The 13,792-nt window shown below is 39.9% G+C and overlaps 1 protein-coding gene across 1 annotated transcript; it reads left to right on the forward strand.

The window, feature by feature from the left end:
• Window positions 1-1,597: 1,597 nt before the first annotated feature.
• PPID (peptidylprolyl isomerase D) lies at window positions 1,598-13,215 on the forward strand (the record flags this gene model as incomplete). The annotated part of the gene is made up of 10 exons (XM_084245057.1): window positions 1,598-1,682; window positions 3,627-3,767; window positions 5,076-5,182; window positions 7,382-7,570; window positions 8,411-8,533; window positions 8,694-8,800; window positions 9,996-10,137; window positions 12,182-12,268; window positions 12,361-12,403; window positions 13,127-13,215. The coding sequence occupies 10 exons, from the start codon at window positions 1,598-1,600 to the stop codon at window positions 13,213-13,215; spliced, it is 1,113 nt and encodes a 370-aa protein (XP_084101183.1).
• Between the last annotated feature and the right edge of the window lie 577 nt (window positions 13,216-13,792).

The raw sequence follows: 13,792 nt of genomic DNA on the forward strand, positions 1-13,792 counted from the left end.
GAAGACACTGCAGAGGGAAGGAAGAAGGAAAGAAGCAGGATAGGAAGCTAGAAGGAGACCTGGAGGAGGCACATGGAGCAGGGAGACACCTGAAGAAAATGTGCTTGCCTTTTGGTCGTGGACTGGGTGACAGACCCGTGGGGAGGTGACAATGGCAGGTTTTATGTTGATTTTGCTCTTTTCCTCCCAGACTTGTCTGGTTGTTGTCCTTTTTTTGTGGGTCCCCACTGAAAGGTGCTTTAGACTTGGTGCAGCTTTCGGGCCTTGCTGTGGGCCAATCCTGCTTGGGTGGACTTTTACCCACGAGGGGCCGGGTCACTTTGGGTGCTTGATTTAGAAACTATATTCTTTGCCTTTCCTGTATTTTTTCCTAATTATATTAAAGTTCCTTCCCATTAAAGTCTCATATCTTTTGTGTTGATGCAGTGGACGCCAGAACCCATTTAGAGCAGGCAGGTTTGCAGAGTCTGGGGTGTCCCCTCCCTGCCCTGTAACATATGGACGCTGCATTCAAATACAGATGTTTTTACTTGCTGATAAGAAAAGGAAACCTAAGGATTTGCCTTACTGGTCAGATAAGTATCAGGCTGAATCCAAGCTGCTGGGTCAATAGCTCCACACAAGGACAGATCACTTTTCACCAAAATCAGGCTTTACAAGAGGTGAGGTTATGTTCTCACAAAAATGAGTAAAATGTTTACACGAATTCTCATCCGGGAAAAGCTGACGATGGTAATAATGCCGTTTCATAGGCAGTCAAACTGCTCTCTTTTGGACTTCAGCTGCTTGGAGGCTTCAGCCTAATCTCTATCAATTAGGTTTAAGGGGAAGGTCAAATTATAACAAAATAGCAACAACGCGGCTGTTGAGGCGCCATCACCAGGCTTTGCCAGGAACTGCGTTAAGTGATGGGCGTCTTTTTTATTCACAAAAGGATGGCTCCGCCTCCCGCCCCGGCCCCCAGGTAAGCCTTTTATTTTTTTTATTTTAACATTTATCATTTTTTACATTTTTTCAGACTATATGTGCTTCCCCCCACCCCCTCAGGTGTCTGAGTTTCCTTCCCCAAGGCACCCGTGCACCCTCACCTCAGTCCCCTGGGCTCCTCCCTCCCCAGGTGGGCCTTTTATTCCCGTTTTCCAGACAAGAAAAGCAAATAGTATAAAAAATAGCAAAAAATAAAATAAAATCACAGTCCTGATAGAAAAAAAAAAAAGAAGTCATAATCAGCAAAAAAAAAGAAAAGAAAAGTGAGCTGCAGAGAAAGTCACCCGCGAGTGAGCGGCCAACCTGAGTCCGGGGCGGGGACGCCCGTCTCCAGGGCGCTACCACGCGGCGGTGGAAGGCGAAGAAACGCCGCGTCGGGGATCCCGAGAACGGGGGGCGTAACTTCTGCGAGAGAGAAAAGCCGGGCCCGGGTGGCCGGACGAGAGACGGCGGGACACACGCCGGAAGTCGGACTTGGGCCGTCGGACCGCCCCGGAAGTGGCTCGCGAGCGCCGCCGTCTGCCCTGCGCGGGGAGCGGCGCTCGCGGTGGGAGCTGCGCTGCGGCCACGCGGTCTCCCGAGCTCGCTGCAAACGCGGGTGCACGGCACAATGTCGCAACCGTCCCCCCGGGCCAAGCCGTCCAGCCCTAGTAATCCCAGAGTCTTCTTTGACGTAGACGTCGGAGGGGAGCGAGGTGAGCGCGGAGTGAGGCGCGCGAATGCCCGGGGGCCGGCCGCGGGGACCCCGAGGGTGGGGTGCGATGCGGACCCCGGGCTGCTGCGGGGCGCGCTTCGGACCGACCCGGGGCGCCGGCAGAAACCCAGGCATCCAGGGCGGGGTCGAGCCAGCGCCCTTGTACCAATGCCACAGTGGTGCGGAAGTTTCTGGAAATTTCTGGTGCAGGCGGCCTTTCGGGTCGCCACTCGTGCTTTGGTTGCCTCTCCCCGCCACTTGCGCCACCAAATTGGCGTAAATTGTGATTTTTTTTGCTTGCAGTGGGGCGTTCAGAAAGTCTCTGGGATATGCGTGTTTTGGGGTCCAGTCGTGCTCTTTGTAAATTAAAGCGATTTGGTATACTGCTTTTTCCTGATTTTCTGATTCTTAGTCTAGAGGTCCAGACTGATGGACATTTTCTTTTTTGGTGTTGGGCAAAATGAGTTTAATGTGGCGATTGGTTGCCTAGGCTACGGTAGCAGTTTGGAGGCGCCTAAGCGCCTCTGAATTAGCGTGTTGCCTTGTAACTGAATTGCTCTTGTTCTGAAACATGTTAAAATTGCTGGCCAAGGAGCGTGTTTGAGCGCATACACAGATAAACTCATCAGGATTCAAGCATCCTTTGGAAAGACAGACACACATGTATGTGTATTCGGTTTGGTTTGAAATTAGTGCTAGACTTACTTTTACCTGCCTTTGGAGTTCTCTAGAATGGGGAATCCCCCCCCCCACTTGCTTCTGAAGCTGTGCTACTGTAAAAAAGACTGTCTCCTAAGACTACAACCAGAAATTTGTGCCACCATAGATATGGTGGAATAAAAATTAAAAGGGGGGATTGTAACAGGGTGGTCCCCAGGAAAGGGGGAGGTTCCCTGCCCCACCCAAGGGAGGGTGGAGCTGAGCAGGGAGAGAAGAAGCTGCAGAAGAGACTGAAGAAGGAAGCAGGATGGAGCCAGGAGACCTGGAGGAGGCGCATGGAGCCTAGAGAAGAAACTGTGCTTGTCTTTTGGTCGTGGACTGGGTGACACAGATGTGGGTGAGACCCGTGGGGAGGTGACAATGGCAGTTTTTATCTTGATGTTGATTTTGCTCTTTTCCATCCGGGCTTGTCTGGTTGTTTCTGACCCTTTGCTGTGGGTCCCCACTGGAAGATGCTTTAGATTTGTGGCAGGCTTTGGGGCCTTGCTCTGGGCCAATCCCATTTGGATGGACTTTTACCCACGAGGGGACGGGTAACTTTGGGTGCTTCATTTAGAAACTAGACTCTGCCTTACCTGTATTGTTTCCTAGTTTTATTAAAGTTCCTTCCCCTTAAAGTCTCCTATGTTTTCTGTTGATGCGGCGGATGGCAGAACCCATTTAGAATAGGCAGGTTAGCGGGGTTTGGGCTGCCCCTCTCCCTGACCTATAACACTACAAGGCAGATTTCACAAAGCACAAATCCTACATACAGCTCTTTGGGACACTCGGCCAACCTGACCACTCAAGAGATACTTAATTGTTTCTTATTGGTCTCCCAGTATTCAATCTGAATGCATATAGAAGAAATTAAACAGAATTTAAAACCATTTGCCCTTCATGATGTCCCTTAGATAGTGTTAAATTTCTGGCCACATCGCTTATTTCCCTTGTAAGATCTAGAAAAACAGTTGTTTAAAATAGGAGACAGCAGTCTTGCCTGCCTGTGACTAAGAAGGTGCCTCTCTTTTTCTCCTGTTCCTAATAAGCCTATTCTTCAAATGTAAGAAAAAAATTCATTTTAGACACATGATACTTCACATCAGGTGGATTAATGTGAATATTAGAAAGATAACCAATAAAGAGAACTTTGTATCTCAATCACCATGTTTTATCAACTGTCCTCTTTTATCGTTTGTTTATTTGGCTGTGTTTTGTATACTGACATGATTTTATTTTCTTTCAGTTGGCCGAATTGTCTTAGAATTGTTTGCAGATATTGTACCCAAAACTGCAGAAAATTTCCGTGCATTATGTACTGGAGAAAAAGGCACTGGATCCACCACTGGGAAACCTCTCCATTTCAAGGGATGCCCTTTCCATCGAAGTATGTGTTAATTTTCTGAATGTGATTATTCACATACATGATCAAATCCTGTCCTGTAGGAGTTAGGGAAGAAAACACCTGAGTAAGGAGTGAGAGTTAAAAATAACTATTCATTTCCGAGGGAACACTTTGACATCTGAGGCAATAGCTCAGTTTCATAAAGGTTAGGCTGTGAAAGGTGGCATCATGGGAGGGTACTAAGATCTATTTGAAGAGAAATGGACTACTATAGTTTCACCACTTCTTCACTCCTATATAATTAGATTGAGAAAGGGAATGACTGTGATAAATAAGCAGAACCTTAGCTTGATTGTTGTTTAGTGACCAAAAAATTGTGCCAGCTAATTAATTCAGTGTCTTGGACATTGGTGTGATATGTGATTAAAAGGTAACTTTTCTTACGTCTCACACTTTGTGTAAACAGGTTTGTTCAGCAATTGTTTGATGGTTCTTTTAGTAGATGACATTAGGAACTATATATTTTCACCATTTTGTTAACATTTAGTCATTGAGTGGGCATGCAATAAATATTTGTTTAATGGATGTAAGTAAACTATAATCATATCATTTATTAAGAAAGATGACTAATTTTTAAAAATATTAAATTATTGGTTTACTTTTATTTTAATAAAGTACCCCAATATGTTGATAAAGTGTATGCAGAAAAGAGTTAACATAGCCAACCTGAGCCGCCTCTCCTTGAAAAGGTCTCCATGCAGGGTTCGCCACTGCCCGGAGTCTGGGAACTTGGCGCGTGAACCATTGCCTAAGTCATAAGGGTCTATTTCTAGACTGTACAGTCAATTTTGATTTGGTTCTCAACAATTTGATTTATGTTGAACACCAGCTTTCCTCTTAGGAGTTGTAATTTTGGTACATGTTAGGCAGAGAGAACCTGCATGATGAACCCTAATAAAAACCTTGGCTGCTGAGTCTCTAATGGATTTTCCTGGAAACATTATATAGACATGGTTGCCTTTTTTTTTTTTCCCCCTGGGGGGAAAGATGTGCCCTGTGACCTTTCATACCAGGGAGAAGGTATAAGGAAGGAGGAAGCTTGTGCATGGATTTCTCCAGACTCAGCCTATATCTTTTTCCTTTATAATGTAGCTGTGTATCTTTATTAAAGTTAGTTTGGAATCAGACTGAAAAGCCTTTTAAGAGCTTGGAGTTGTGGGAATGAATGAGGAGAAACAGGAGAGTGACTAAAGTCATGTGTTAGTAAGTTGCCTTTATTATTGCATATTAATTAACATTGCTGAAGTCATCCATATCTTAGTTTCTAATAGATATTTTCCCTTTTTATAGTTATTAAGAAATTTATGATTCAGGGTGGTGACTTTTCAAATCAGAATGGGACAGGTGGAGAAAGTATTTATGGTGAAAAATTTGAAGATGAAAATTTCCATTATAAGGTAAAGTAGACAAAAATGCATGTTTATTGCTGATAGTAAAGGCTGTTGTGTGTCTGGATTACTTGTTGGATTAGATACCATTAAGTCTCTTATGTGTACTTAGATTCTTTTCTTGTAAAAAGTATCATACTTATAAATATGCATCTTTAATATGGAAAAAGTTCATCCAGTTATGATTTTATTTAATTTTTAAAAAATATTTATCCATACAAGAGGTGGGGTAAAGGTGGGGTGAGAGGATTCACCAGAGACAGAATGAGGAACAGAACAGGCAGATCTACTGAAATACACTGCTGAGGGGAGCAGAGGGCAAGATAGGAGAGGTCTGCTGCACCATGTGGGTAGCCCCCTGGCCAGAGATGGAACTCGTGCTGCGGTGGCTGTGGATAGCTTCAGAGGTTGCGTCTTAACCCCTTGTGCCACCAGGTAGGCCCCAGTTATGATTTTAATTGGCAAAAGCATTACATGCTGCAGTAAAGCCAGTGAGCGCTAAGTGTGGTCACACGTATGGCAAAATTGTTTCCAGGAAAAATATTGTCATTATCAGAAAGATGGTGACTTATGCATGTTTATGCTTGAAGATGAAGAGCAGCAAAAATATCACTATGACCTAAGATGTCAGGGGTTTTGCAAATTAGTGGATATGGTTAATGTTCAAGCTTCTAAAGGGTGTTAGCGGTGCCTATACCTCCTTACTTTCATTGTTCCAGGATGTAACTGGGGTCTATTGTATCATGCAAGTTGTAAGAATAGACATGTAAGTACAGAAATAAAGCGATGTCTTTGGAAATACGGAATACGAGCATGGTAATTTGGATGATTTGAAAAGTAAATGTCATGGGTCTCCTAAACAGTACTTATTGGCTGATACTATATGTTCAGTACTGTCATTGGCACCAAAAAATGAAAAGCCTTGAGGACAAAGAATTTGTAAACTTACCAGGAAGTAACGCACAGGACAACTGAAGAATATTGTAATAGTATGAAAAGAAATGCTAATTTGAGACTTTCTGTATAGATTATATTAGAAATATATGGCTTGTATGACTTATACGGGCCAAATTATTAGGGAAGATATTGAAGAATGGGCATTTAAGCTGGGTAAACTGGACCTTGCACGGTGGCTGAGGTGCCAGATTGAAGGAGGGAAACAAGTGAAGGTAGATGAAGACTAAACAAGGCCCAGGAAATAAAGTTCTAATGTTCTATTTAATGTTGTTAGAAAAGCAGCAAACTTTTGGAGCGGGAAAAGGGAAGCTACCAGAAGGATGAAAACTAAGATGACATGATGATCATTTGATCATTTGAAAGGGGCCGTATTGAAAGGACACATCGTTCTCGCCTTCTAACTTGGTGGTCTTAAAAGCTGAATTTGAGTTGACTGAAGTAGTCAGAGGCATTTTGGTGGGAAGAGTCATCTGAGTCACAGTGCATGGACCAGCGAGGATTAAATTTAGAAAAGTGTAAGGATAAAGTGTAAGGATAAAAAATTGGGCTTCACAGACCCTTTGAACAGGTTCATGTCAAAGTAGACATTTGATTTCGAGATGTGTCCAGCAGCGTCTTCTGGGCATTTTCTGAGGAAGTAACTCACTTGGGAAGAAAGCCACCATACTTGGATTCTTTTGAGATTAGCAGGGTACCTGAGTGATGACACTAAATATCCTCTCCCTGTTTTAGTTTATTGATGGATAAAGGGAGCCTCATAATGCAGACCAATACAAGTAGGAAGACTGTTCATGTCTTCTCAGGAAAAAGTGCATTTATCATAAAAAAAGGTGTAACTATTAGACCCCTTAATGCAGAAGCATCATAAAGGAAGTATAAGCCTTTTCTCAATATGGCTGCTTTAGAAATTAACTGCCTGCCCCCTATTGTCTGTTATTTGGTGCCGTAAACTTTTTTTTTGTTCTTAATGAACATTTACTGAGGTAACAGGTTTATAATATAACTTTCAGGCACGCAGCATTATAATTCAACATGTGTATAGCGCCTTCATAAGTTTTTCTTCAGCTTTAAAAAATAAGTATTCCATGTTTTGTGAATTAAAGGTTGTAATTTTATACACAGTAAATTACACTATTTCGTTTGATCTAAATGGTATTATAATCCACCCTAGTTTTATGTGAATAGTCAATAAAAGAACAATTCAGGACAGTATCTCTAACCTTTGCCTTGTAATGATTTCTTTTTCTACAGCATGATCAGGAGGGTTTGTTGAGCATGGCAAATGCCGGCCCTAATACGAATGGTTCTCAGTTCTTTATCACAACAGTTCCAACTCCTCATCTGGATGGGAAACATGTGGTATTTGGTCAAGTAATTAAAGGAATGGGTGTGGCAAGAATACTGGAAAATGTAGACGTGAATGGTGAAAAGCCTGCCAAAGTAAGTAAAAAGTTACAGTGAAATACACTTCATTAGTTGCCGCCTTAATGAAATGTAAGTAAAAGGATCAGAGGAAAAATGTTAGGACAACTGTTGGTATAGAAAGCCTGGATCTGTCACCTTTTCTTTGAAACTATTTCTAAAAAGGAATGGAAATAAGTTTAAAAGGAGATTTTTACTATATCAGCTTCAATCTTGGTGATTTTTGGTAGGTTACTCACATCTTCCTATCCCTGCAAAGCTTTCAGTCAGTATGTGTATATGTACATAACAGAAAGGACAGGAAACCAGAACCCTGTTTAGACTCTGTCATTTAATTGGTGGTTTGGTCTGCTCTTGATGGCTAGCTTTTCTTGCCCTGTTATCTTATCCTACACAATTACTTAAGATCAGACTGAATTAACGTAACTTAAAGATCCTTGTGTACTAATTGTGAATCAGAATAGTCATAATACTACCCATCCTAATTGGAAACTCAAATACCTGCAGTAGGTAGGCTGTCCTTCAAGGTCTGAGGGAAATTGTTAATTGAAAGCATATGCCCCACCTAAAGGAAATCACAGAGAATGGAGAAAGTTTCAGTTTAACTCTGTACTCTGAGCTGATGAATAGCAATAAAATGCTTTTGTAAAAAACAGTGATGCATTTGCATACCTGGAATGTATATAGTGGGCATTACTGCGGTTAGAACAGAGGACAAGCCTCTTGATGTTAGTCTGTTGTCTCAAAAGAGTTGGGCAGAGCTGCACGTGTCTTGCAGATACATAGCTTCATGAATGGACTTAAAAATATCTCATTAATCAGTTAGTACACTTCTACAATATAGGATTCTTTTTACAGTTGTGCGTTATTGCAGAATGCGGAGAACTGAAGGAAGGGGATGATTGGGGAATATTCCCCAAAGATGGTTCTGGTGACAATTATCCAGATTTCCCTGAGGATGCAGATATAGATCTAAAAGATGTAAGTACTTTCCAATTAGTCAAATTTTAATTACCTAAATTTCTAAAAATATTTACTACTGAAAATTTGAGCTCTTTATATCAATTTGTCCTAATGATAGATTCTAACATTAAGCCACATTACTTACTAAAATCCAATATATTTGTATTCTTTCATACAGGTAGATAAAATCTTATTAATAGCAGAAGACTTGAAAAACATTGGAAATACATTTTTCAAATCTCAGAACTGGGAGATGGCCATTAAAAAATATACAAAAGTTTTAAGGTAATAAAATATTCTCTCCTCCCCCCTTTTCTTCCCAGACCCTAGTACGGTATTTTTAATGAATTTTAACAACTTGTAATTGAATTATAAACTGAAATTTGGCAAATTATCTGTAACCAGATATGTTGAAATAGTTGCATTTTCTGTTGCCTCTAGCACTTTTGTGCTAGATTGTCAAAATATGAAAGTTGAAAGAATAGTATGTTAATACTCATGTTCCTTTACACATTCATCAGGCAAGATTTAGATAGGTGCCACATGTTTTCTATATCTCATCCTGAAAGCACTTGTCAGTTTGAACTGTTTCTGAGTTTTTACATTTGGTTAAAATGGTGGCAGTCAGTTGTTGCTGTTATAAAAGTACCTGTTTTCCTCAGAAGTAATTACTAAGTACTGTGTGAATATCCTTTTCCTAACCTTTCACCCAGTGGTTTTTGTATCACTGAAAACCATGGCTGAATCAGTTACTGCACTGATGGTTGAGAACTGTTATATTCATTGTAGCTATTAGCTAACATTCATCTGTCTGAAAGAGCCTCCCCCCACCTTTTTTTAGTATCACTGGAGAACTGGTGTTTTTTCTAATTCAATTTAAAACATCATTCTTCCAGATGTTTAAGAGTTCCCAGTTTATCTAGTGGAAGTCCCCTTTCCTGTATATGCTGACATGTTCCTATTAGTCTGTTAGTACTTGCTTCCTTTCTGGCCCAAGACAGTCCATGCACATCTTATACTTAACCTTATTTCCAGATCTGATATTAGCAGTTTTTGCAAGGAGCAAATATACTTTAGAAACCATATTCTGGTAGCCAAGTGTGCTCATTGCTTCTCACCCTTTTCAGTGACAGAAGTAGGAAATATATTAAAATACAGTTCAAAATCAACTTTTCCATTCCCGCTCCCACAGCGAGTTCCAAACATAATTACATTGCAGAGTACATAATGGGGACCTAATTTAAAAAAATGGAAGTATCACTAGTGCATTACTATCTTTAGATTTGGGCATTGTTCTTACATTGACCACTTTTGAATACTTTGAGAAAGAACTTGGAATAAAATTTTTCTAAAGTATTAAATAAAAAATTGTGATCATTAGAATTTAAACATTTGAGCACCTTATGTCAGAAACAACACTTTTTCACATAGTTGAAGAAGCAAACTAAGTCTAACTGACTTCTGTCAATATGTTCTCCAGGTATGTGGAAGGTTCAAAGGCTGTTATTGAGAAAGCAGATAGACCAAAGCTGCAACCTGTAGCTTTAAGCTGTGTGCTGAATATTAGTGCTTGTAAACTGAAGATGTCAAATTGGCAGGGAGCAATAGACAGTTGTTTGGAGGTAAGTCTGATGTTGATCTTTTTAAAGGGTTAGATTATGACTTAACGTGAACAAAAGCAATTTTTATATACATTAGTGTATCTTACTACATAGGACCTTAGTCATCTGTAAATATATTTTTGGCCTTCATTTCTTACTCTTGGTCCATTTACTTTATAACAGTGTATCACTTAATATTTATGACGATATTTTCCCCTTTTTTCCTCAAAGCACGCATCAGTTCACTTATTCATTTCACATATTGAGCACTTACTTATGTACTAGGCTTTGGAAGACAAAGTCACGAGTGACTGAAGACTCTGGGTTGTGGAGTCAGTCAGACATGGCTTTTAAAATCAGTTATCTGCCATTAGCATTGTAATTTGGGGCAAATTCCTAATTTCAGAGATTAAATTTGTATGCTTTAAATAGAAATCATTCTCGCCTGGTGTTCTTTTATATATGGTAAATAAAGCATGTAGCACATGTTAAGCACCTAATAGAAACACCAGGTATTTTAATTGAAAGGAGACTCTATTAGGGAACTTTAATTTGGCAGAGGGAGATATTTAACTTTAGGGTCATTGGGACATGTATAAGCATACTATTAGAACACACATAAAGTTCACATGTCTTAATGGGGACCACCAAGAGGACTAACTGGTAAAGCTAGAAGGTGGTGGGCGTTGCCTTCCTTGATTAGAGCAATTATGATTCTATTGCATAGTTTGAAAAAATTTCCAAACTAAAGCATGTACTTTAGAAAGACCACCCCTGGATAATTTTTATGCCCATTGCACATTACACTGTTCCCAGAGCAAGCAGAAATAAAATGACATTGCAAGTTGGTAGTGTATGTGACAGAAGGGATGAATATGTATACTGCAGAGGAAAAAACTTGGCCAAGATTGGTTTACATTCTGCATCTCTTTTTGACCTTTCTGAGGTAGCTAACACACCCAATTTCTAAAATCTGAATATTGACCTTAAAGATGTAAGTAAGTAGTAAAGAGGGAAATAGTTTTTTTTTTTTTTAAAGTTGTTTATTGAGGTAATGATTTACAATGATGTGTATGAAAAACATACTGTTTTAAAGTTTGTCTCTGAGGAGAGATCTATTAACTCATGTTCCTAAAAATCCTCCTAGATTTCAAGTGTATACAGATTTTCATTTGAAATGTCATCAGTTAGGACTCAATTAGGAGACAAACTACACAGTACATTGAACAGAGAAACTTCAAGAATATGTCCAATATACAAGAATATGTATAAGAGGAAATTGGAATAACGAGGGATTGGCTAGTAAATACAATTCTAAAGAACATGAGGATAGGGCCTCCCTGGTGGTGCAGCAGGTTGAGCACAGTGCTGTGAAGCTGTCCACAGCCTCCGCAGTGCGGGTTTGATTCCCGGCCAGCCAGGGAGATTCCCACATGGCGCGGCTGACCTCTCCTGTCTCGCCCACTGCTCCCCTCAGCAGTGTATTTCAGTCAGCCTGCCTGTTCTGCTCCCCACTGTCTGTGGTGAATCCTCTCACCCTTCCGTGCCTCTGGCCTGTACCCCAGCTATTGTATAAATAATAAATTGGAAAAAAAAAACCACGAGGATAGCATATATATATGCATATATATATATGAAAAATATAGGCACAGCCACTTCCCTGAAGCTGAGATAGACCCCCCCAAGGAATAGGCACTCTTGATGCCCACAGGCTGAGATCCAGACCCCATAGGAGAGGGCATGGCTTTGACTCCCTGGGTAGCAGAGAGGGTCATCGGGTACTCACCATACTTGTGGGACACACTGGAGGGCCTGGGGAAGTTGTCTAAGGGAAGAAGCTATGATTTGCTGTAGCAGTCTAATGAGAGTAGCACGATGGAACATCTTTCTTATACATGTCCATTTGGCACCCCCTACTGACAAAACAATTCTGTGCCAGTTGATAGAGGAGAAAGATTTACAGGATCCAAGAAGGGTTTACTGGGGCTAGTAGGCAATACATTGAGAGTTAGCATTTGTATTTACTATTTAATATTTACATAAAGTGTTTTATAATTTTTTGTAGGCTCTTAAAGTAGACCCATCAAATACCAAAGCACTGTACCGTAAAGCTCAAGGATGGCAAGGATTAAAAGAATATGATCAAGCACTGGTAACATTTTGCCCTTAATTTTAATTTTTAAAAAGAGAGCCACCTTCATAAATCATATACCTAATATTTCTTTAATGTTTTTCTGATTAAAGGCTGACCTTAAGAAAGCTCAGGAGATAGCACCAGAAGATAAGGGTAAGTTGTCAGTTTTGTAATGAAAGGTCACTTTGTCAAGGATTTATCCTCATGAATCATTGTACTCTTTATCACTTAGATATCTGTTCAACAGGTATTACAGAATGTCCATTATTGGGCCAGACATCAGTCATACATGATTGTCAAGGTCCCTGCCCTCCAAGAGCTTACATTCTTAGTCCTTCTGAATAGTATGTGAAACTAATTTTCACATATCTGATTACTAGTTGTTCTGTTGCATTACTTGAAAGGCTGTTCCTGTGAAAGTGTAGCACTAAAAGATAGACTATGGTGAATTAATGTTTGGGTCTGACCATTCCTTAAGCTGAATGTGGTTTTAATTTTTATTCTAGCTCTGTATATATATTTTAGGAAAGCTTTGCCAGAAGTTTGTTTTTCTAGTAAATCAACTATGAATGATACCTGGTGTAGATATTAAATATATCTTTGATTTCTTATTGCTGAGGTAAAGTAGGGGAGGCACTTAATTGCCCTCTAATGGAGAGGGCTAAGACAAATCTCTGTACAATTCAGTTAGGGTTCTTAAGCTCCATGACACTTCTGTTTGTGTGAATGCTTTCTAGAGTAAAATTTTCTGATAATACTTTGTAGAGACGAAAAGATTCATCAAGGTGGTGTTTACCATCATATTAAAACAGTTTGTCGGTTAGCCTAATTTCTTTGATGTTTTAAGAAATAACTCAAATCACATTTATTTTGCAGCTATCCAAGTGGAATTGCTGAAAGTCAAACAAAAGATAAAGGCACAGAAAGATAAAGAGAAAGCAGCATATGCAAAAATGTTTGCTTAATAAGGAATTCAGTTTGCCTAAATACATACATTGATTGTATAAAGTCAGTAAGAAAACTTAAGGAATTTTATCTATTATATATGATCCCTAATGTATTGACACCTCAGTTCTCCATCATATACACTTCAAGAATACTGGTAAGGGTTCACTCTTAACAAAACAGTGCTATAAAACACAGTGAAGTTGATTTTTAAAAAATGGTTGCCTGCATTATTCACAAAGACTAATGGTATCCAACCTATTTCTAAACTCTGAAAGAAATGTCTTATTGAATAAACAGATGAAAGCTTAAGTCATGTATTGTTTCCCTCAATTCTTTGCTGTATCTCTGTGGTTGGTTTGTGCAGGGGTTTTGTGATAGAGGTATGTGTGTTCAGGGATCCGCAAACTCTCTCTTAGGAGGGCCAAATAATAAATGCTTTGTGGATCATTTAATAACTACTCAATTCTGTAATTGTAGCTCAAAAGTAGCCACATGTAAACTAATGGGCATGGTTATGTACCAATAAAAACTTCATAAGAATAAGCTGGTCGGCTAGATGCCATTCTTTGGTTTATACTTTTATTTCTATACTTG

This window comes from Talpa europaea (genome assembly GCF_964194135.1).
Source record: "Talpa europaea genome assembly, chromosome: 10".
Lineage (NCBI taxonomy): Eukaryota > Metazoa > Chordata > Mammalia > Eulipotyphla > Talpidae > Talpa > Talpa europaea.